We start from the raw sequence: 18,475 nt of genomic DNA on the forward strand, positions 1-18,475 counted from the left end.
AACTTTTGGACAATGCTCTCAGGCACATCGTGCGACTCTTGGTGTGTCCTGTGCAGAGCCACGACTTGGGCTCGATGATCCTTTTGGGCCGCTTCCAACTCCGGGTATTCTGTGATTCTGTGAAGCACGGCTTTGCTGACACTTTGTGCTCTCAGAGCTTTGGGTTTTATTTCAGCCACTCGCCTTGGGAAGGAAACCCAGGGAAGCGGCGGAGCCCCCCGGGCGGGCGGCCTGTGCCCCGGGCCGTGAGGGGCTGAGGGCGGGGCCGGGCGGGGCCGGGCGGGGGAGGGGCGCTGCTGGCCCCGCCCCGCTCACCTCGCGCCCGCCCCGCCCCGCCCCTCCCGCCGCTCCCGCCTGGCAGCCGCGGCGCCCGGCAGCGCCTGTGCTGCGTGCGCTCCCTCCGCTTGGTACGGCCCACCCCGCCGGGGATCATGGCGATTGATGGTAAGTAGGCCAATAACGGGCTCCTCTCTCTCGCCCCGAACCGCTCCCCTCCCCCAGCCCCCTCCTCTCCCTCTCCTCCCCCGGGCACGGGGAGAGGGGCGGCTCCGGGGGGAGGGAGGGCTCCCACCGCGGCGGGAGGTGGGGGCGCACCGAAGCCGAGCGGGACCCCAGCCGAGCGGGGCGGCGGGGAGCGCCTCCTCTGCTCCCCGTCCCGCTCGGCCCGGCCGCGGGGGCTGCGGGTCAAGGGCTCTTTGGTGATGGGGGAGAGGTGAGTGTGGTGCTCCCTCCTCCCGTCTCCGTGCCCAGGAGCCGGGCGGGGTAAATAAATCCCTGGCACGGTGGCCGGCATCCTTCCTTTTCCTCCTCCTCCTCCTCCTCCTCCTCCTCCTCCGCCGCCTGCCCCGGGGATGCTCGTGGGCGTCGCGGAGGGGACCCGGGGAGGACGGAGCCATCCATTCCCCGGTGCTGTGAGCCGCCCCGGCTGAGGCGGGGGCGGGCTGTGTTTCCCCCCCGGGCCGGGCTGTGTTTCCCCCCGGGCCGGGTTCCGGCGCCCCCCGGCCGGGCTGTGCCGGCCCTGCCCGCCGCCGGGCCCCTCACCGGGGCCGCGAAGGTCGGTGCCGGAGGTGCGCAGCCCTGTCCACCCTCCCCGCAGGGACTTTGCCAACTGCTCTAAAACTCGTTGTCACTCTGCTGGCCCCGGAGTCTCTGAAAACGGAGTGCCCAGGCGAGGGATGCTCCCTGCTCTCCGCCGGTTGCTGGGCGCAAACAGGCTGCCCTGGGGCTGCTGTCCGCAGATCTTTCTAGTCATCACTTAGAAACGACAACAACAACAAAGGAGCGAGATGTACTAGACACTTGTTGGGTTTGTTTGGAGATGCTCATCTTCAAAGGCAGGGCTTCTGGGCTTTGCTTTGAAACCTCTCCTTTCGACTGAGAGTGATTTTACACCTCGTTAAAAATCCTTTAAAAAATCCAAAAAAACCAGAACTTTATTTCTAGCCAGACAAGGACTTAAGGTGTACAGCTTCCTCGGCCGAGGTGTTTCTTTCTGAAAGCATCTGTTGTTGTAACTGAAAGGATTTAGGAAAACAGTGTGTATGTGGGGGAAACAAACTGTTCTGGTTTGTTTCGCATGTGGGAAGCTTCTCTGCTGTCAGTTTCCCCGGATTAGTAATTCAGGCCTCTGTAAGGAGAAGTTGCACTGATCAAGCAAAGCTGCGTGTTCACCCTGTCTTGGAAGCTGTGCATACCAGGAGTCTGAGCTGGCCAGCTTTGTGTTGGCTGGGTTCTTTCCTGCTGAAAAGTCCTCTTAATATTATCAAGAAGATAGCAAAAAAATTCTGCTGGGTCTGGACATTTTATATAACTTCAGCTCAGAAAAAAAAAAAAATCCTTCAAAATCTGTCTCTGTTTTCATTTTAGGCAGCATTATCCCAGAAATCTGTGAGGATCTGTTAGATCTGAAAATATTCACAATATGTGAAATTCGCGTGTAATATTTTCAGAGGATTTAGGGTATTATTTCTTTAAAGTTAAAGCAAATAGTCATGGATGAATAAAGCAATCTAGCCTTTGAAAAGAATGCAACACTTCTTATTATGGCCAGACTTCAGAAATAGCTCAACTGTCTTGTAGATGCTTATTTGAAATATCCAAAATGCTCTTGAGAAGATTGGGTGCATAGTTTACATTTAAATGTGAGGTGGGATTAAAAAACATTCCAGTCATGAAAGTGGTCTGCTAGGTTTTGATTTAAGACTCTTCCTGAAGACAGCAAATCCAATATATTTTTCTGCTGTAGCCTGTAGCAGGCATGCCTCCTCCTCTCATGTTTTCTACTGACTGGCTGATTGCTGTAGAGTTGTTGGTAGGTGTTAAGATTTTTATTCTGTATCTTGATGATCTCTCCCTCCTGTTTGTGCAACAGTACCTTTCCTTGACTGTACTTTTTAGCAGTACTGGTGTTCTGCCCAGCAGTGTTTAAAAATATGAATTTGTTTGGGTTGAATATTAGCTCTTGAAGGCAACATCAAACCATGGGGTTTCTAGTCTGAACTGTCAAAATACAGAATTTGCATCGTGTCAAAGTAAATTTGTAAATGTATTTAAGTATACAGAAAAAATATTTTTCTCAGTTCTAAGGGCACTGCATTTACCCAGATTTTTAAATATCTTTTTTATTTTTATTTTTTTTGGTAGAGGCAGAGAAAATAAGCAAGATTGAAAACTTATCTTTGAAGAATAACTATAAAATAGTTCAAAACTCCTTCAAGGAAGGACGTAGATGTGAAGAGTGCACAAAATTAAAAGAGCTCAAATTAATACAGAATTTGTTAGCTGCTTTTGCCTGTTTTTAAAAAATCTTTTAAAGTACTATTTCTAGTGTAACTTCTTCAGCAATCCAACTTCTAGTAGTTCTAACACTAAGCCCCAAAGTTTTTGTAAAAATGAGGCATTTTATGTGAAGTGTTACAGAGAACCAGGGTGCCATTGGCCATGGCCAGTGACCCTTTTGGTCAATATCAGTGCTTTGTTACACTCACTGACAGACACTTAAAACATGACTATTCTTCATGTGATTGAGTTCAAAGCCTTGATCTAGTGATTGCAGGAACTTTTACCTCTTTTTCTTTAGAAAGTTCATGTCATGTTAAAACATATTCCATTTGTATATCTTTATAAAGACATCCAGTTAGTTTGCATAGGTCAAACTCAGATTTGTGAGGAAACAACATAGAGCAACTCTATTGGGAAAATCCTGGCTCAAATGAGTTTAAAGAATTGTATTTGCAGTTCTTATTTTCTGTATAGTTATCTTCCAAAACACAATTAATATTTACTAGGAGCTCTGTTTTATGATGCAGGGTTATTTATTGCTTAATATTTCCACTTTTTCAAAGGGCAGGATTAATATGGAGGGTATCAGAACGGGGAGATGTTAAATATGGTAGAGAGTAAGGCCAAACTGAAAGCAGCAGTAAAAACAGACTATCCTCCCATCTACTGCTGCCCAAGCCTGGGTCTTGTGGCAGTTTGCTGAGAGTGGGGAAGAAAGCTGAGGAGTGACTTCTGAGAATCCTTCAGCACCACTGTGGTAGTGATCCTCATGGCAGCATTAGTGTGGCTGCTCTGTGCTGCTTCTCCTCTCTTGAGCAATAGCAAAGCTTTGGTGCCTGCCTTAAGAGAAGTCTGTTGAATTGAGGTCTGGGTGAAGAGCCAGCAATGGGAACCACATTGCATTGCATGGAGGTCACAGGTGGAATATTTTACAACCTGAGGCAGAATTGTGTATCTTATATATCCTCATGAGTTTACTTTTACCAGATTTTTGGGCCATACTTGAACATGCTGTAATCTACTACATGCCATACAAGTTTACATTTCTCAAGGAGAAGAATACATCTGGAGATGAACCTTCTCAGACTCAGCTAAACCTTTTTGATTTTAAACTCTTTCATATGGTTTCTATTGTGAGGAGTTAGTGCTAAGAAATGAGAAGTAGTATTAAAGAGAATAATGAGGTGTGCAGGTAAAAGGAATCTAGTAGAGGAGAAAGAATTACAGTGTGGTGTTGGTATTGTCTTCTAATAAGTTATTGTTAGAGTAAAGAGATTAATGAACATGGCTTCTCTGATTTTCTCCCCTGTGCTCATATCAGTTTAACACTTCTCCTTCCTGATATAGAGGTCAAGGTCTTTACCAAGTATATACCTTTTTGATCATTTTGTTCCTGAATGTCTGTGAAGTGTCCTGATCTATCTGAGATTTCTGTGAAAATTGTCTCCTTATTTTTCCCCATCTTCCAGCTGCTTGGATTGGAGCAGGCTGCACCTGTGTGTGCTGTGCAGGGATTTATTAGCTGATGGGCTGTCTTTGTGTTTGGTGGGGCTTGTGCTTGTGTTGTATTTGACTGCTGATTTTTATGAAACATTAAATTAGGTTCTTAAAACCTTCTGACAATTTTGTCTTAAATTTACCAGAGAATTTGTAAACAATACAAGGATGAGGCAGGAAGCGAACTGTTTAATTATATAACCCTCATTTCCTTGGGAAACAAAGACAAAAAATATGGAATGAACCTACTTTTTGTTTATGGATACAAAAAGAGTATTTAGAACATTGCTTCATATAGGTCATATGAAAACTATGCCTAGTTGCAAATTTCCAGAATCTAGAAAAGGAAACAACAGAGCAATGAGCTACTCAGAGAGCTTAAGTAGGAGTATCATGTGTAGCTTGTGGGTTGAATCTGGCCTGGGGAAGAGTTTTATCTTGACTTTTTGGTTACCTGGGCTATGCAGCTGTCACTGCGGGTTCACTGGAAGGGTGTAAGGTGACATGGAGATCCTCAAGTTAGTGCTGACCTGAAATGACAAAGTTTGTGTGGCCAGGGCAAGGGTTGAGCAGCAACATCAGTATTTAATGAAGCCTAAATATAAGAAGACATATTTTATGCTTAGGCCCAGGTCTTTGAAACACATTTGTTAACTTGTATGGTGGATCACATGTCAAGGAATCATATTGGATCAACCACACAGAATGGGTTTAATGCTGCCTTATGCCTGTTCATTGGCTGTGGTGGTATTCAGTGAGTGTTGCCTGGTAAAATTGTCATTGTAAGGATGATTTCCTGCATTATTTGCTGATGACAGTGAAAACTTGTGCCATAGGCAAAATCACCAGTTTCCTGGTTGTCTTACACCATCATCGCTGTAGTATTGAATCTATTGAAATAAAGAAAGCTGGTACGTCTCTTATCTTTTAGGTAACAAAGGGGGAACCATTTTTTAAAAAAACCCACCTAATCCCTAATATTTTATAGACTTCTTTTTGACAAGTTCCCCGTGGGCTGAGATGAAGCTATCATACTTAATATAAGAACAGTTGATGTGTTCAGAGTGAAATTTTTTCTTGAATTCTCTTAATTTTTAATGCCTAGCACGTCTGCAAATTGGAATTCTTGACTTTCAAGATGGACATGCAGGAAAGTAAACACGTGGTCATTACCTGATTAAAAATGTTTGCCTATGTTGCCATCCAAAACAGGGAACCTCTTAGAAAGGAAATAGTTTTGCTGTCTTCCAGAGAACATTCAACTCTTTTAACCATTAGGTCTTATTTTCTCTTCAACCTAATTCAGTTAAACCTCTTCCAGCTTTTGCAGTGAATGATGCAATGGATTCACAGCTGACACTCTCAAACCTCTTCCTGAGTATTGTCAGGTTTTGAACTGCATAAGGCCGAGGGTCCATGTTACATGTAAAAGTTGAAGTGGATTTCAAGTCAGCAATTAATCACTGAACCTCCTAATCTTTGTACATTTCACTCATGGAAATGGGAGATGTTTCCTAATTTCTGTGTAAATCTCTTTGTAGAATAAGAAGGTGAAGTTTTGGGAGTATTCTGAAAGTTAGTTCTAAGACAGCAAATGAGTGTTGAGTTTGTGAACTAATAGGTCCCATTCTGCAGAGGAGAACAATCTTGGATGTGCAAAGGGGTAAATTCAGTATGACTGACACATCTTACAAGTACTTTTGTTCTGTAGGCTAAAATAAGCAGTTTTCCTACCAAGTGGAATCTTTTGCAATACAAATTATTCATAGTAATTTCCCTTTGTATCACAAACTTATTGCATTATCTGAAATTTTTGAAACTGTTTCTATGACTATGTTTTTCACCATAGGTCATAGAGTCATTTTGAAAGAAGAAATGTTTCTCAGTTTACTTATTCTTGTAAAACTTTACTTTAGAGTAGTGATTAGTGTTGTTAATTAAAAACTGTAGGAATTTGCTAGAAATCATACTAATTTTTCATCCTTTTATTTATTTCAGGTTTTGTTGTTGACATCTTTTTTATTTTCTGAACATTTGATAGCATTGTGCATTGCTTGGCAATGTATGTTTAATCTTTTTGTCATTTTCAGTGAAGTTGTTTTCTGGTTTTCTTTCTATTTTTAGTACAAAAAAATTATAGGTTTTAGGTCATATTTGAACCATTTATACTGGATGTCTCCATTGCTTGTTATATTTACTGTATTTCTTCAATTCCACCAGTAAGACTTATCTGAAGAAGTACTTGACTGAGAACAAGGTGAAATAAAGAACTTACTCATATATTTTTTAGTGCTGATTGTATTTCAATTGCCAGAAGAGTAGAGAAAGAGAAGTTTGTGGTTACTCTGGATAGAAAGGAAGCAGAGATAATATTATTTTCATGGTGAGGGGAGAAGTTCCCAAATAAACTCTCTACTTTATGACTTAGCTTAGCAAATCCATCTCTTTTTAGCTGCTTTCAGTCCATATAGATGCTTCCATTTATTTCAGTGTTTCAGTAACAGAAATGGCTATGCTGCTCTTAATCAATTGTCACTGATTGCTAATTCATTGACCAGTGTATAATTAAAAAGAAAGTATTTGTCGTGAAAAAGTAAATGTTTGTCATTACTTTTATAGTTGGATAATAAAACCCAAAATATTCTTAGGACAGGAAGATAACCTATCCTTAGGCTAAGAAATTGCTAGAGAGGGATCTTTTTAAATGGTGCAAGCAAAGGAGACAGTCTTTACAGTAGGAGTTTGTATCATAAAATCATAGATTTGTGACTTTTATTCTTCTGGTCTTGAGCATGTCTGCTGCTAATTTAGTCTGATAGTTATTTCTCTTATTAGTGGGTTAGACAGAGAATAATTGCTCTATATTCACCTGTTTATGCCCACCATCTGTTGTGGTGTTTTTTTCAGGTCCAAGAGTCTTAGTCTGTTGAGTCACTCCTCATATGGAAACCATTTGTGTTTTAACTATTTTTATTGACTTTTTCTTTGGTCTTTCTCTGTGTCTTCTGTGGTTCTATTTTATTCTTTGAGGCTGTGAGACCAAGAAGAGACCAAAACAGCACAAAATGTGAAAGATGTAAACATATAAATAAGTATATAAAATAGCAATTTTTTTTCACTTTGCTGTCTCTCTCCTTATAAATTCAGATGTTGTTTGCTTTTTAGTTTGCTTTTTGACTAGTTCTCAGCATTCAACTTTTAACATTTCAATTTTTATGTATGCAGTATTATTTGTAGACTAAACTTGTGAAAAAGGATGCTAAAGGAATGCAGAGGTGATTTTACACCATGAGCGAAGATAGGCTGTGGTTGTATGTAACCTTTTCAGGAAAAACACTGATAGCAGCTGTAGGGTTGCTGTTGTGCAAAAGTCTTCAGCTTTCTTTATTTTCCATTACAGTTGGCTCTCCATTCATCCAAGCCCAGATTCTTCCATAAAGTCAGTTCATGCCATGAGGCAGTTTCTCAAGTAGATTTGTTGGTAATGGAACCCAGAAGTCTTCTGTTACAGTTGTCTTTTTAAATAAATTTGTAGCGTGTTGTGTGAAACTTACATAAGACTGGTATTCCTGTGTCCCTTGCTATCCTAGCAAAGCATTAACGTTTCCACGTGCTTAGACACGGTAACATTAACATTGTGTCAGGCTGTATCTCTTGTATCCTGTTGTATGTTTCTACACTGCAGCACCCTGTTCCTGCTACTCCAACTGCTCTGTGTAGTCGTTCTGTGCTGGAATGTCGTGGGTTTGCCAAGGGAAAAAATAGTTGTCTATTGTTGAATAAAATGTTAAGTAAATGTTTGTTGAATGTGATCCAAACTTATGAAAATGCTAATTAAAAAACAATTCTCAGCAGGAAAGTAATTTATCATGTAAAAAGTGCATCCGAATTACACCTGCTGACAAAAGGCTTTTGTGATACAGTGTAATGTTCTGCTGCAGCTACAAACATGGGGTTTTTTTCTGAACTGAAGAATAATGAATTTTGCATGCAGCAGCCTACGTTGTATCACGGTTTTGGTGCTGGAATTGGGACTGTGCGCTGTTTGTTGGTGGGATGGAATGTACCCTGGCTGAGTTTATGGATGATGCCAGGGTAGGAGTAGTTAAGCTGGAGGGCAAGGCTGCTACCTGGCAAGTGCTCAGCAAGCTCAGAGTGGGCTGAAGGATCCTCAGAAACTTCCACAAGAACTGGTGAAGTCCAAGCCCTGCACTGCCAGCTGCAGGAGGCTGGCCAGGAGCACATCTGAACAAAAGACCCTGAGGATGCTGGTGAACAGCAAGCTGAACATGGACCAGCCATGTGTCTGTGGCCTGTATCCAGATGTGTTAATGCAGCATGAGAGGCTGACAAACTGGAGAGACCTCAGCAGAGGGCCACTAAGCTGGGAGGGAACTTAGAGTACCTTGCACATGAGGAGAGGCTTAGGAAATACATTTGTGTAGCCTGGGGAAATCTGGCAGGCACTCTTACAGCCTTTCATTGTGCAAGAGATGGAGGTGGGTTCTTAAGCTCCCAGTGAAAGCATGTGGGGCAGTGGGTGTGAGCTGTGTCAGGGGGAGTCCTGGCTGGCTGTAAGGGAGAAGTGCTCTCAGTGACAGAGGTGACATCTTCCCCCTGAGAACCACGAGTGCCTGGAGAGGTCTTGGAATTGTGGTTTTTGCAGAGGCTCAGAGGAACTTTCTGTAATGCTGGTCCTGGTCCTGCTCTGAAGTCTTTGAGAACACCAGATGTCATTCATTCCCAGCCTAAATCACTCTGTGGTACTGCCTGTTCTAAATTTCCTTGACAATTATTATCAGCATCTAGTGGTGAAGTTCCTGCTAAACTCTGAACATAGTAGAACTTTGAATTTTGAATTGTACTAGTTTAGAAAGACATAAGATTTTCTATTAATACAAAATTCAGTATTTATCATCTTTGATGAATCTTTTTATCTTGTTGCTGCCATAGTCATCTTGGCAAATAGAGACTTGGTATACAAAACCTTTGTCTAAAATTGAGAAAATTAAACTTCACCATGTGTTCCAGCTGCCTCTGGAAAACATCTGGCCATTCTTTTTGTATTGAATGTTTGAATTATTTAGATTTTTAGGACCACTAGGTGATTCTTCTTGCTCATGAAATGAAAATGTTTTCTTGTATGTGCAGTTCTAAAATTATTTGATCTTTCATTATTTTTCATTTTACTTCCATTGTCTGGCATCATGAAAAGCTCTGTGTACCCAAGGGGGATTGTTTTTGTTCTCAGATTACATTTTGGACATTGTATTATGTTTTATATGCAAACTCACTTAAAACCTTAAAATCTTAAATAGGAAATCATGTTCATAGTCAAGATGGAACAGAAGTAATAATAATTTTTTTCTAAATCAAGCTTAAATTTTAATTAACCATAACATTATGGTGAACTAGCACTATGCTATGATAAATTACCTAAAAATAGTATTTAAAGGATAAAATTTAAATGTGTCATGCCACTGAACCTTTGGGATTTGTGGGCTAACCAACACAAAGCCACTATTTTCAGACTGAAATGCTAAATTAATGGTTGGCATGTTCTGCCATGCAAAATGTTTCCATATTTTCAGTTTGATTTCTTTCAGTGACTAGTTTATAGAAGCTGAGAGAATTCTTGGGAGATGTAAAGATGGAAAAGCTTGGGTTTATTTGTTAATCCATGAATAAAAGCAAGGTGTGAATAATGTATTAGTGCCACAAGGAAAAGAAGAATCTGTCCAGGTCAATTGAGGATAAAATTTAGTATCTTTAATACATTGTTAATTTAATATGTAAAAAATACTTCCTTAAACTTTTATATCACTTGATGTATTTTTATTTAACAGTTGATTTCCATCCAAAAGCAGTTTGAAAAAAAAGTAATAAATGAATCACCTATTAAAAAAAGAAATAACATTCTAGAATTTTCTAGGAAAATGAAAAGGAATAAAATCCTGACTGTATGCCTGTTAAATTACATAAATTTACTTTGTAGCCTTGTAGTCAATAAAAAGTAACATGTTGATTAATATAAAGGCTTTATTAGGTGGAACACTAACATTATCTTATATTAGAAGTTAATGTTTGAATAAAGATCTCTTGCTTTATGAAACAATAGGTAGCAATGCAGAATCCAAATCTAGAATTAGTATTTTGTGATATGATTTCAAACTGGTTGATTTCACTGAGAGCAGTGAATATAATTAATATCTACTGCTGCTCTCTTCCCTTAATCAGTTCTAGGTGAATCTTTATTTTTAACTGTTTGGCATCTGTGTAATGAAAAATACTTTTATTTTTTGCCATAATTTTAATTTTTTCTTCACTGCTGAATTTAAAACTAGCAGGGGGAAAATTCTAGGGAGAAGACTTTCAGTCAGTTTTCTGGTTTATCTTTTGTAGCCTGAAGATTATTGGAATGACTTTAAAGAAGATTGTAATCTTCTCCCTCTGTCTGGTTTTGGATTTTGTTTGTTTGTTCTTTAATGCTTTGTTATTATAAAAGCAGATTATATTTTTAATTTAGCTTTCCTTATATTTTCTTTCCAAAATCCTTTCTGAATGAAAATGATGTTGCCCAGCTTCTAGAATGCACTGAAACGAGGGAATTATATTGCTGTCACAACTGGCTTTTGTAAGGGTGGGTGATAACTCTAAAAACTCCTGGGATCCTCAGACTCACTGATACTTGATTTCCCATTCAAGAGTATGTTTGAAGTTTGTATTTCATATTTCTGAGTATGCTGACATAAAATGAGGATTCTTTTTTACTTTCATAGATGTTTAATTTCATTCTAGAAGAGTTATTTTTTATTCCATTTACTTGATCCCTTTTATCCTTTCTCACTCCAATACATGGATTTCCTACAGTTATTTCTTTAAAGTGTAAATTTAAATAGAAGTATAGGTATTTACTTAAAGCTTTACAATACCATCTGCTAGTGTTACCAGTTAAGAGTTTGAAGTATTGATTGATATCATTACGTGCTGTATTGTATGTCATGATTAATTTATTATGGAATGGGGGAGAGTAGTAAGTGCTATATAATGTGTTGCCATATTTTTGAGATGGGGAGACTTCTGTTACCTAAAGCTTGTTTTAGTGAATTTTGAAGTGTCTGGAGCCAAGGAGTGATTAATGCATATGAAATAGGTGTTTTGGAACTCTGTTTTGTATTTTCATGAGATTGCAGAGAACTGGGTATGAAAACCCAGGCAGTTTCCCTCAGTTCTGTATTCATATGCATGAACTCTTTGGTTGTCAGTGGAAAAAGTCTGAGTGGGTTAGGGTGTACTTAAGAGAAGCCAAAGCTTGATATACTTTGGAATTTTAAGGCTTGATTATGGGACATAACATTCCAAAATATTTTTAGTTTAGATATTACGTATTGTTGTTTTGTTTATGAGCTATAATTCCAATTAAAATGGTTTTCATTTAAATGTAAAAAAAAGCATAGTATTTCTATCAACAATTTTATTATTCTCATTATTCTCAAATATCTTAAGTTCTATGCAGCTGGTTTTTTTTAATTTAAAAAATATCTAAATGAGAAATTCTAGGCAAACCAAATCTTTGTTAATAGGACAGATTATTTTTGATTTTTTTTTTGCCATGGAAGGTAATCATAATGTTATTTTGGCATTCTAATATATTTATTATATTGGATTTTTTTTACTATTTTCAAAATTCTTCTGTAAATGCCATTCTATAGGGTAGTTCTCTCCAAGCAGGAAATTGTGTTTATACTTGGGAAACATTAGTGTGGCTTCAGTTAAGGTGCTTGCTTTTGTAATTTTATCTGTATAAGTTCAGTGTAAAGCTCTTGAAACCATACCATCATTAAGCCAAAGGTACATTTGTTGTTTTCTCCAAAGCATTTAATATATAATTTGAAAATTTGTTAAGTCAATTTTCTGCATTTTTATAAATTGACGGAATAGTGAACTTTCTTTTTCACTGTTTATAAGCATTATTAAGAAATGAAATACTTTTTATTTGTTACTGTTTTCTAATGGTGTCTTTCCCACAGGTGGAGAACGAACTTGTGGTGTACATGAACTGATCTGCATTAGAAAAGGTAATTGTGAAAGTGAACTCCTTACTTGTGAATATTGTGAAACGTCCCAGTGTTATGGTCTGACTTTTTTGTGGATCTTAGTGTTGCATCTTTGTGTTGCAGAATCTTTTGATGTTGATAATATCAATAGGAAAAAAATAGGAAATTATAAAATTAGAGTTTTCACAAGAGGAAAAAAATGCAGCGTTACGTGGAATTTGTTAATGTTTAGCTGTGATGGGTAACCATGAAAACTTTGATCTTTGTTTTATCCAGTTGTTTGTAGGATGATGTAATTTTTAGTACTAATAGAAAGTTGTGAGTAGGTTTTTAAAAAACTGATGTAATGAACTGGCAATCTCTGCCTCTGATTTCAGGTGAGATCCTAATGACTCATGCTTCTTTGAAACAGCTGCAACAATAGTAAGACAGAGCACAGAGCAGAGCTGTGCTCCAGGGAGGGCTGTTACAGCTTAAAGCTGAGCTACAGTGACTGAAGTTGGAGCTCGGCAGAACAGCCCAGCTGATGTAAAGGCTAGATGCTGTTCTGTTTTCTGTCCCTTTTGGCAACCCTGTGCTCCTTCCTGCAGCATTGCTGTTGAATTTCTACCCTCTCATCCAAAAGCTAATCCAAAAGAAAAAAAAGAAGCTTCTTCAAGGATTAGGTCCTTGAATTGAGTCTCAGGTCAGAAGAGTCTCAGTGCTTTCAAAAGGAAGGAGTAAGAAAGTGTGGTGGGAAAGGAGTAAAGCTGCAAGACTCTTTGGACAGCAACTTTGTGTTAGAATGGCTCAACAGTATTCTCAAACCACATCATGCTTTGTGGGAAGAAATTTTGTTTATCCTCTTAGTTTCCATTGCGTTCACGGAGACATTTTGGTAAAATTATTTGGGTTTATTGAAACATTTGTTTAACAATGCCTAATCTCAGAATTAGTTGGACTAGTTAAGGTCAAAACAGCTTTATGGTCACAAGTCATCTTTTCCAAATATCTGTTGAAAGAATTTTTGAGTGTGTATGTGTTACAGTACTGTAATTAAAAACATTCCTCTGCTTTTCAAAACTGTGAATCATTTATATCTTGCCTTTTAAAATTTTTTTCTCATTTTGAAAGGGAAGACAAATTTTCTCTTTTTATTGCTGTCTCTGTTTTTCCATTGATGGATAAGTTGGTACACACAGTGCTCTGTATTCTCTCTGTAATAGGTCCTGTTTATCTTTCTGAATTATGAAACTCATTGGAATTTCAGAAAGCTCTGATAAACTTCCAAGATCTGTTAATCTTGCTAATCCTTATTTATTTTAGGATGCTGTACGGATTTTAAGAAAAAACAAGTTTTCTGCATTCTTGGAGACAGTGCTGTATGGTTTTAATGTTAAGTGCTGGGAAGTTAAGTTGAAAATATGTGGGGTTTTGTTTTTTTTTAAGGATTCTGTGTTATATTTGAGCATAGAATTCTAAACTCTGTTAGCCATTGATACAATAAATTAAATAACAATAGCACAGGACTTTGTTTGAACATTTGTGGTTATAAATTAGCCCAGGGGCAAGTGTGATTAAAAGATAAATATCTTCTTAATGCCATTTATCCTTGTATTATATTGGGTTCCTTTTTAGTTCATATGAGTTTCCATGTGTATTTTAACCTTGTGTGTCCTTATGTTCCTGACAAATTTCTCCTTGTGGTGCATGGATTTGGTGCATTCTTGTCTGTCTTCACTCTCTACTCAATGTGTACCTTTAAAGTAGAAGGTGCCTGCCATTGTACTGAAAATCTTCCAGTCATGTAGAGTTTCGGTTACTTTATCTAAGACTTTACATCTTCTCATGCACATGCAAGATGCTTTTATTGACTGACCAAGGCCAGGCTCCTAAGGATTACTTTATTTGCCACTTGTCCAGCTCTTGTTTGCCAGGATAAGAGTGCAGACTCAAGATCACTGCTGCCATCCTCAGAGTAGGAAGGCATTTCCAAGCTGAGAATTCCTGGCTGCCAGCAGTCTCAAGCTGGTCAAATCAGCTTTGTCCTTAATGTCACTGAGTGCTTATGTCACGCTTATACAGGGTGGAGTTTCCCATCTCTTGGCTGTGCCCTGAAAGCCAAGCCATTTTTTTATCTGTGAGCTCACAGTAGAAGTTGAATGGACAGATTAAGTGTTCACATTGGCACATGGGTAATTCCCTGCAGTCTTGCTGGCTAAGGTTGCAGTGTGCCCTTCTCCTTTTTCTCTGGTGTGTCTCTGTGACTGTGGCACCAGGAGGATACATTCCCATTCCAGCACTCCTGGCATTCATCCACTCCCTTATTTTCATTGAATACTGTCTGTGAGGCTTTGAGAGCTGGTGGTGTTTGACAGAATGGTTCTCCTTTTGCTGTTTGCCTGAAAGCCTCTCCTGCTTTCTGCCAGGGGATGGTGAGTAACTATGAATGCCCATGTGGAACCTCTGAAGGAAACATTAGTAGTAAATAGCCTGCATTAAATAACTGGAGTTCTTCCAGTGCACACTTGTGCTTTGCTTGTCTGTCCATCTTTCTTACAGTCCTTCCAAGTACATGGTTTTTTTGAAGCAACTAATAGGATAAACAGTGATGTTCCATCTTACTTTTCCTGCATTGAATAGGGAAAAGGGAAAAGTAAGCATGCAAGCATGTGTCTTCTATGAATAATGCATGGGAAAACTTTCCGGTTTCAAGTGATGGAATGTAATTACAATTTATATGGGGATTATATGACTTGAAGAACACCTATTGCTGGTGGTTAATTTTTCTTTCTAGTCAGCAAAGTAACACATTCCTAAATCACATTTTTCTTGCCTGTCCTTTCATTTTTTGCTAGGAAAATAGGAACCTTGGAGTATCAGATGATGAAATGTGGAAAGGGACCAGAAAGCTCTTCAAACTATATGTGACTGCACCATTTAGCTCAAAGAACATAATGAAAACTTCTTAGCTGTAGTTGAAGGCATAGCTATAAAAGCAAAACCTAAGCCTTAAAAACAAAAAGTCTGCTCTAAGATTATTCAGCTGTAAAAATGAAAATAACTTGAAACCTCACTTTTCCTATTTTTTAGATTTTGTATTTCTCAGACTAATCAAAATAATAGACTCAAAGATTTGCAAGTACCAGTTGTAATGTTCATTAAATATCTGAGATTATGTCAGTTTTGCTACCCAAAGATGTAGCAATTTTCTGGCACAGGCCTCCTCTTGTGTCACATTAATGTTGTTATAGTTTGGTAGTTGCCCAAGAGACTGTGGTAAGTCTCCCTCTAGGATGAACAAAAAGGATTGCAGTACTTTTATAAGGTTTTTTACATGGTTTCCTTTTAGCAGATTCATACATTTTTGAGAAGAATCTACAAAGAGCTGATCAGGAGTAAGGTCACTAATTGGCTTTTCTGGAAGGCCTTAAAAATGAATTCTTATGTATTTTTAAAGAAGCTTCTTCTAAATGCATGAATATAGTGTGTGTCCTGAAAATGGGAGTATTTTGTGGCTGTTATATAACATCTAATAACTACAAAATACTCAACAAGTCACTTCCCAGCTTGTAAAAAGAACTTGAAAGATGTAGGATCAGCTATTTGGGAGTTACTGAAATATGTGTCTCCTATGTTTAACACAGATAAGTAGTTGAAGGGTTTGTGCGATTTTATATTTACACATTGTTGAAATTTGGACATTGGAAATAATGAAAAATAGATTCTTGCTTTTATTATAAATTAACTTCTTGTTTACTTCAATTATTTAATGCAAGTTTCTGTTCACACATTTATTCAGGTGTCTGACAATACAAATTGAAGACTTGACTGTGGAAAGAAGAGTCCTGCTTAGTTTTTGACAGCAGAAGGTGACAGAGTTTCTCTGAAACTACTCAGTTAACAGTTTGTCTTTTTGCTGGATATTCCTAGTATCCAGCTGGTTTTGAGAGAGTCAGGCTATTTGTATTAAGTTGTTCCTTTGGTAATTTGCTATGGACATAAAAGAATTCAGGGAACCTGAGATTTATGCTTGAGAAAAATTATCTCTTCTTTAGCTGTATAGTGCAGCTGCAAGTCTAACTTGGAATTAGCTGTTGTTAGATTCAGTAATATTTTAATTAAGGCTGTTTCAGGTTCTGTTTGTACAAACAATATGGGTTTGTGATGAATGTTTACTATATTGAGCTATAACTGAAGAAACTCCTCTTTAATATATTCTGCTGTGTATTCACTGTGTGAGATGGAAGTGTCTGAAAAGGAGAAAATATATGGCCATATTATTTTTAGGTTTCTTTCACCCAACATTTTTCACTTGTTTATTTTTGAAGTAGAGCAAAATGATACTTTTAACTCAGCAGTGTGTTTTGTACTTAATTCATTAAAATGTAGATGGAGTATCCAGGTAAGGGCTGAGTTGCACAGAGGTTTAAAATTTATTTTTAAGCCCTTTTTTCCTTTTGCAGGATGTTCTTTCCTTTCTATTGTTGTGGAAGTCTTGCAAACAAAGGAAATTATTCAGCAAACTGACTTTGTGACTAAGAATGGAACAGAAGTACTCTCTTTAATATGCAAAAGAGAAGTTGCAAAAAGACAATGTCTTTGTCTGACAATGAAAAATGTCACTTGTAATAATAATTTTGCAAAGATAAGAAGATGTGAATTTTTGCTTTGTCAGAAGTATGTTTTAAGTAGAACTGTTCCTCTTTAATGTTCTGGTCAACTATCCTTATCCATTTGCATATGTCTGAATGTTAAGCTGCCAACTGCATTTAGTCCAAATGGAATAAAGAAACATTTATTCATTAGTTTCACTTTACAGTAGAAACATTATTATGTTGAAAGTCAATTGCATCTGATACTCAAGTTATCTTACCCTATTTGTGATAGTCTACACTAAATGCCTCTGAAAAAGAAATAAAATAATTTTCCCCTTTCTTCCTGCTGTCATCCAGCTAGAACTACTTGTTCTTCACCAAGAAAAGGGTGATGCCACAGGTGATAGCAAATTTCTTTAAATTAGATAACCTCACATTAATGTAAAATATAAATGTATGTTGTTTCTATACTCATTTAGAGGTTCAGATTTGCACAGTACAAAGTGCACTTTCTCTTTTTACAAAGAGGAATAAAACCTCTTCATTTAGAAAGTGTAAGCAATTAAGCTACTTTTATAATATATGAAGAAAATATTAATTAATACTTTCTTTCAAGGCTTGAAAAAAAAAATTTATCCCAGGGAAAACTTCAAATACTTGGGAGATATTTAGACATATTGCTACATGTTTTAAAAAAAAGGTTTAAATTAACACTACCAGAATATATATTCTGAATTTGCACTCTATTGGAAAAGTAATCTGTATGTACATGTGTTGGGTTAGAGAAAATTCAATACAAAGTAAATACTTTGAGCTTACTAATGCCCATACAGGAAGCAGAATATTATTTCTATGTGTTCTCCTGTGTTTGGAGTCCTCTGGAAAGCAGCAACTACTGGGGTCACTTAATTCCAGCTATGGCAGTATCTTGTCTTCTGTGGCAAGTTTTGTGTGTAAGAACTTTGCTATATCCAAGCCCTGGCATTTCTTCACTCAAGTTCTCATGTTCATATAATCACTTTCACTATGCAGTACTTTGTTGTATATCCTGGTTAATTACTGTTGGATTACATGGATTGTGTCATGCTTTGTTGTTAATTGTAGTGTCTGATAGGGAAAATTGAGGTCTTAAAATATTTTTATTACACAGATTATTTTTCTTTCCCTGTCGTGGAGAGCTACTTTGTGATGGATATGAACTTTTAAACCACAAGTCTCTAGACCCCTGTGGGTCTTTAATACTTTTGCTTTGGGAGGATTATTTGAGAATACCATTAAAAAATTATAATCACTGCTGTTCTCTTACCCACTGCGTGGATAATAGTCATGTAATATGCTATGTAATTGCAACAGATTATTGGGATTTGGAAGTAATCAAGATGATTCCATGATCAGTGTCTATTCCAAGTGGCAAATGTGATGCTTCCTTCACTGCTCCTTTTCAAAGATTTCTGTTGTGAGATACTGCTTAATCAGAGATGAATTCTATGTAAGAGAGAAAAAAGTATTGAGAGACTGATAAATCAGCAGGGATAGCAGGCTGACAACATTTTCAGCACATGA

At 38.1% G+C, this 18,475-nt stretch overlaps 1 protein-coding gene across 4 annotated transcripts in view; it reads left to right on the forward strand.

Annotated features, from left to right (window-relative positions):
• The first annotated feature begins 352 nt into the window (after positions 1-352).
• SYT14 (synaptotagmin 14) overlaps positions 353-18,475 on the forward strand; it is an 88,303-nt gene continuing 70,180 nt past the window's right edge. For all 4 annotated transcript variants that reach the window (XM_056488197.1, XM_056488198.1, XM_056488199.1 and 1 more), the window contains exons 1-2: positions 353-444; positions 12,309-12,356. In XM_056488197.1, the coding sequence (XP_056344172.1) occupies positions 432-444; positions 12,309-12,356 (61 nt within the window). In that variant the 5' untranslated portion in view covers positions 353-431. The remainder of the gene's footprint in view (positions 445-12,308; positions 12,357-18,475) is intronic.

This window comes from Oenanthe melanoleuca, chromosome 3 (assembly GCF_029582105.1).
Source record: "Oenanthe melanoleuca isolate GR-GAL-2019-014 chromosome 3, OMel1.0, whole genome shotgun sequence".
Classification (NCBI taxonomy): domain Eukaryota; kingdom Metazoa; phylum Chordata; class Aves; order Passeriformes; family Muscicapidae; genus Oenanthe; species Oenanthe melanoleuca.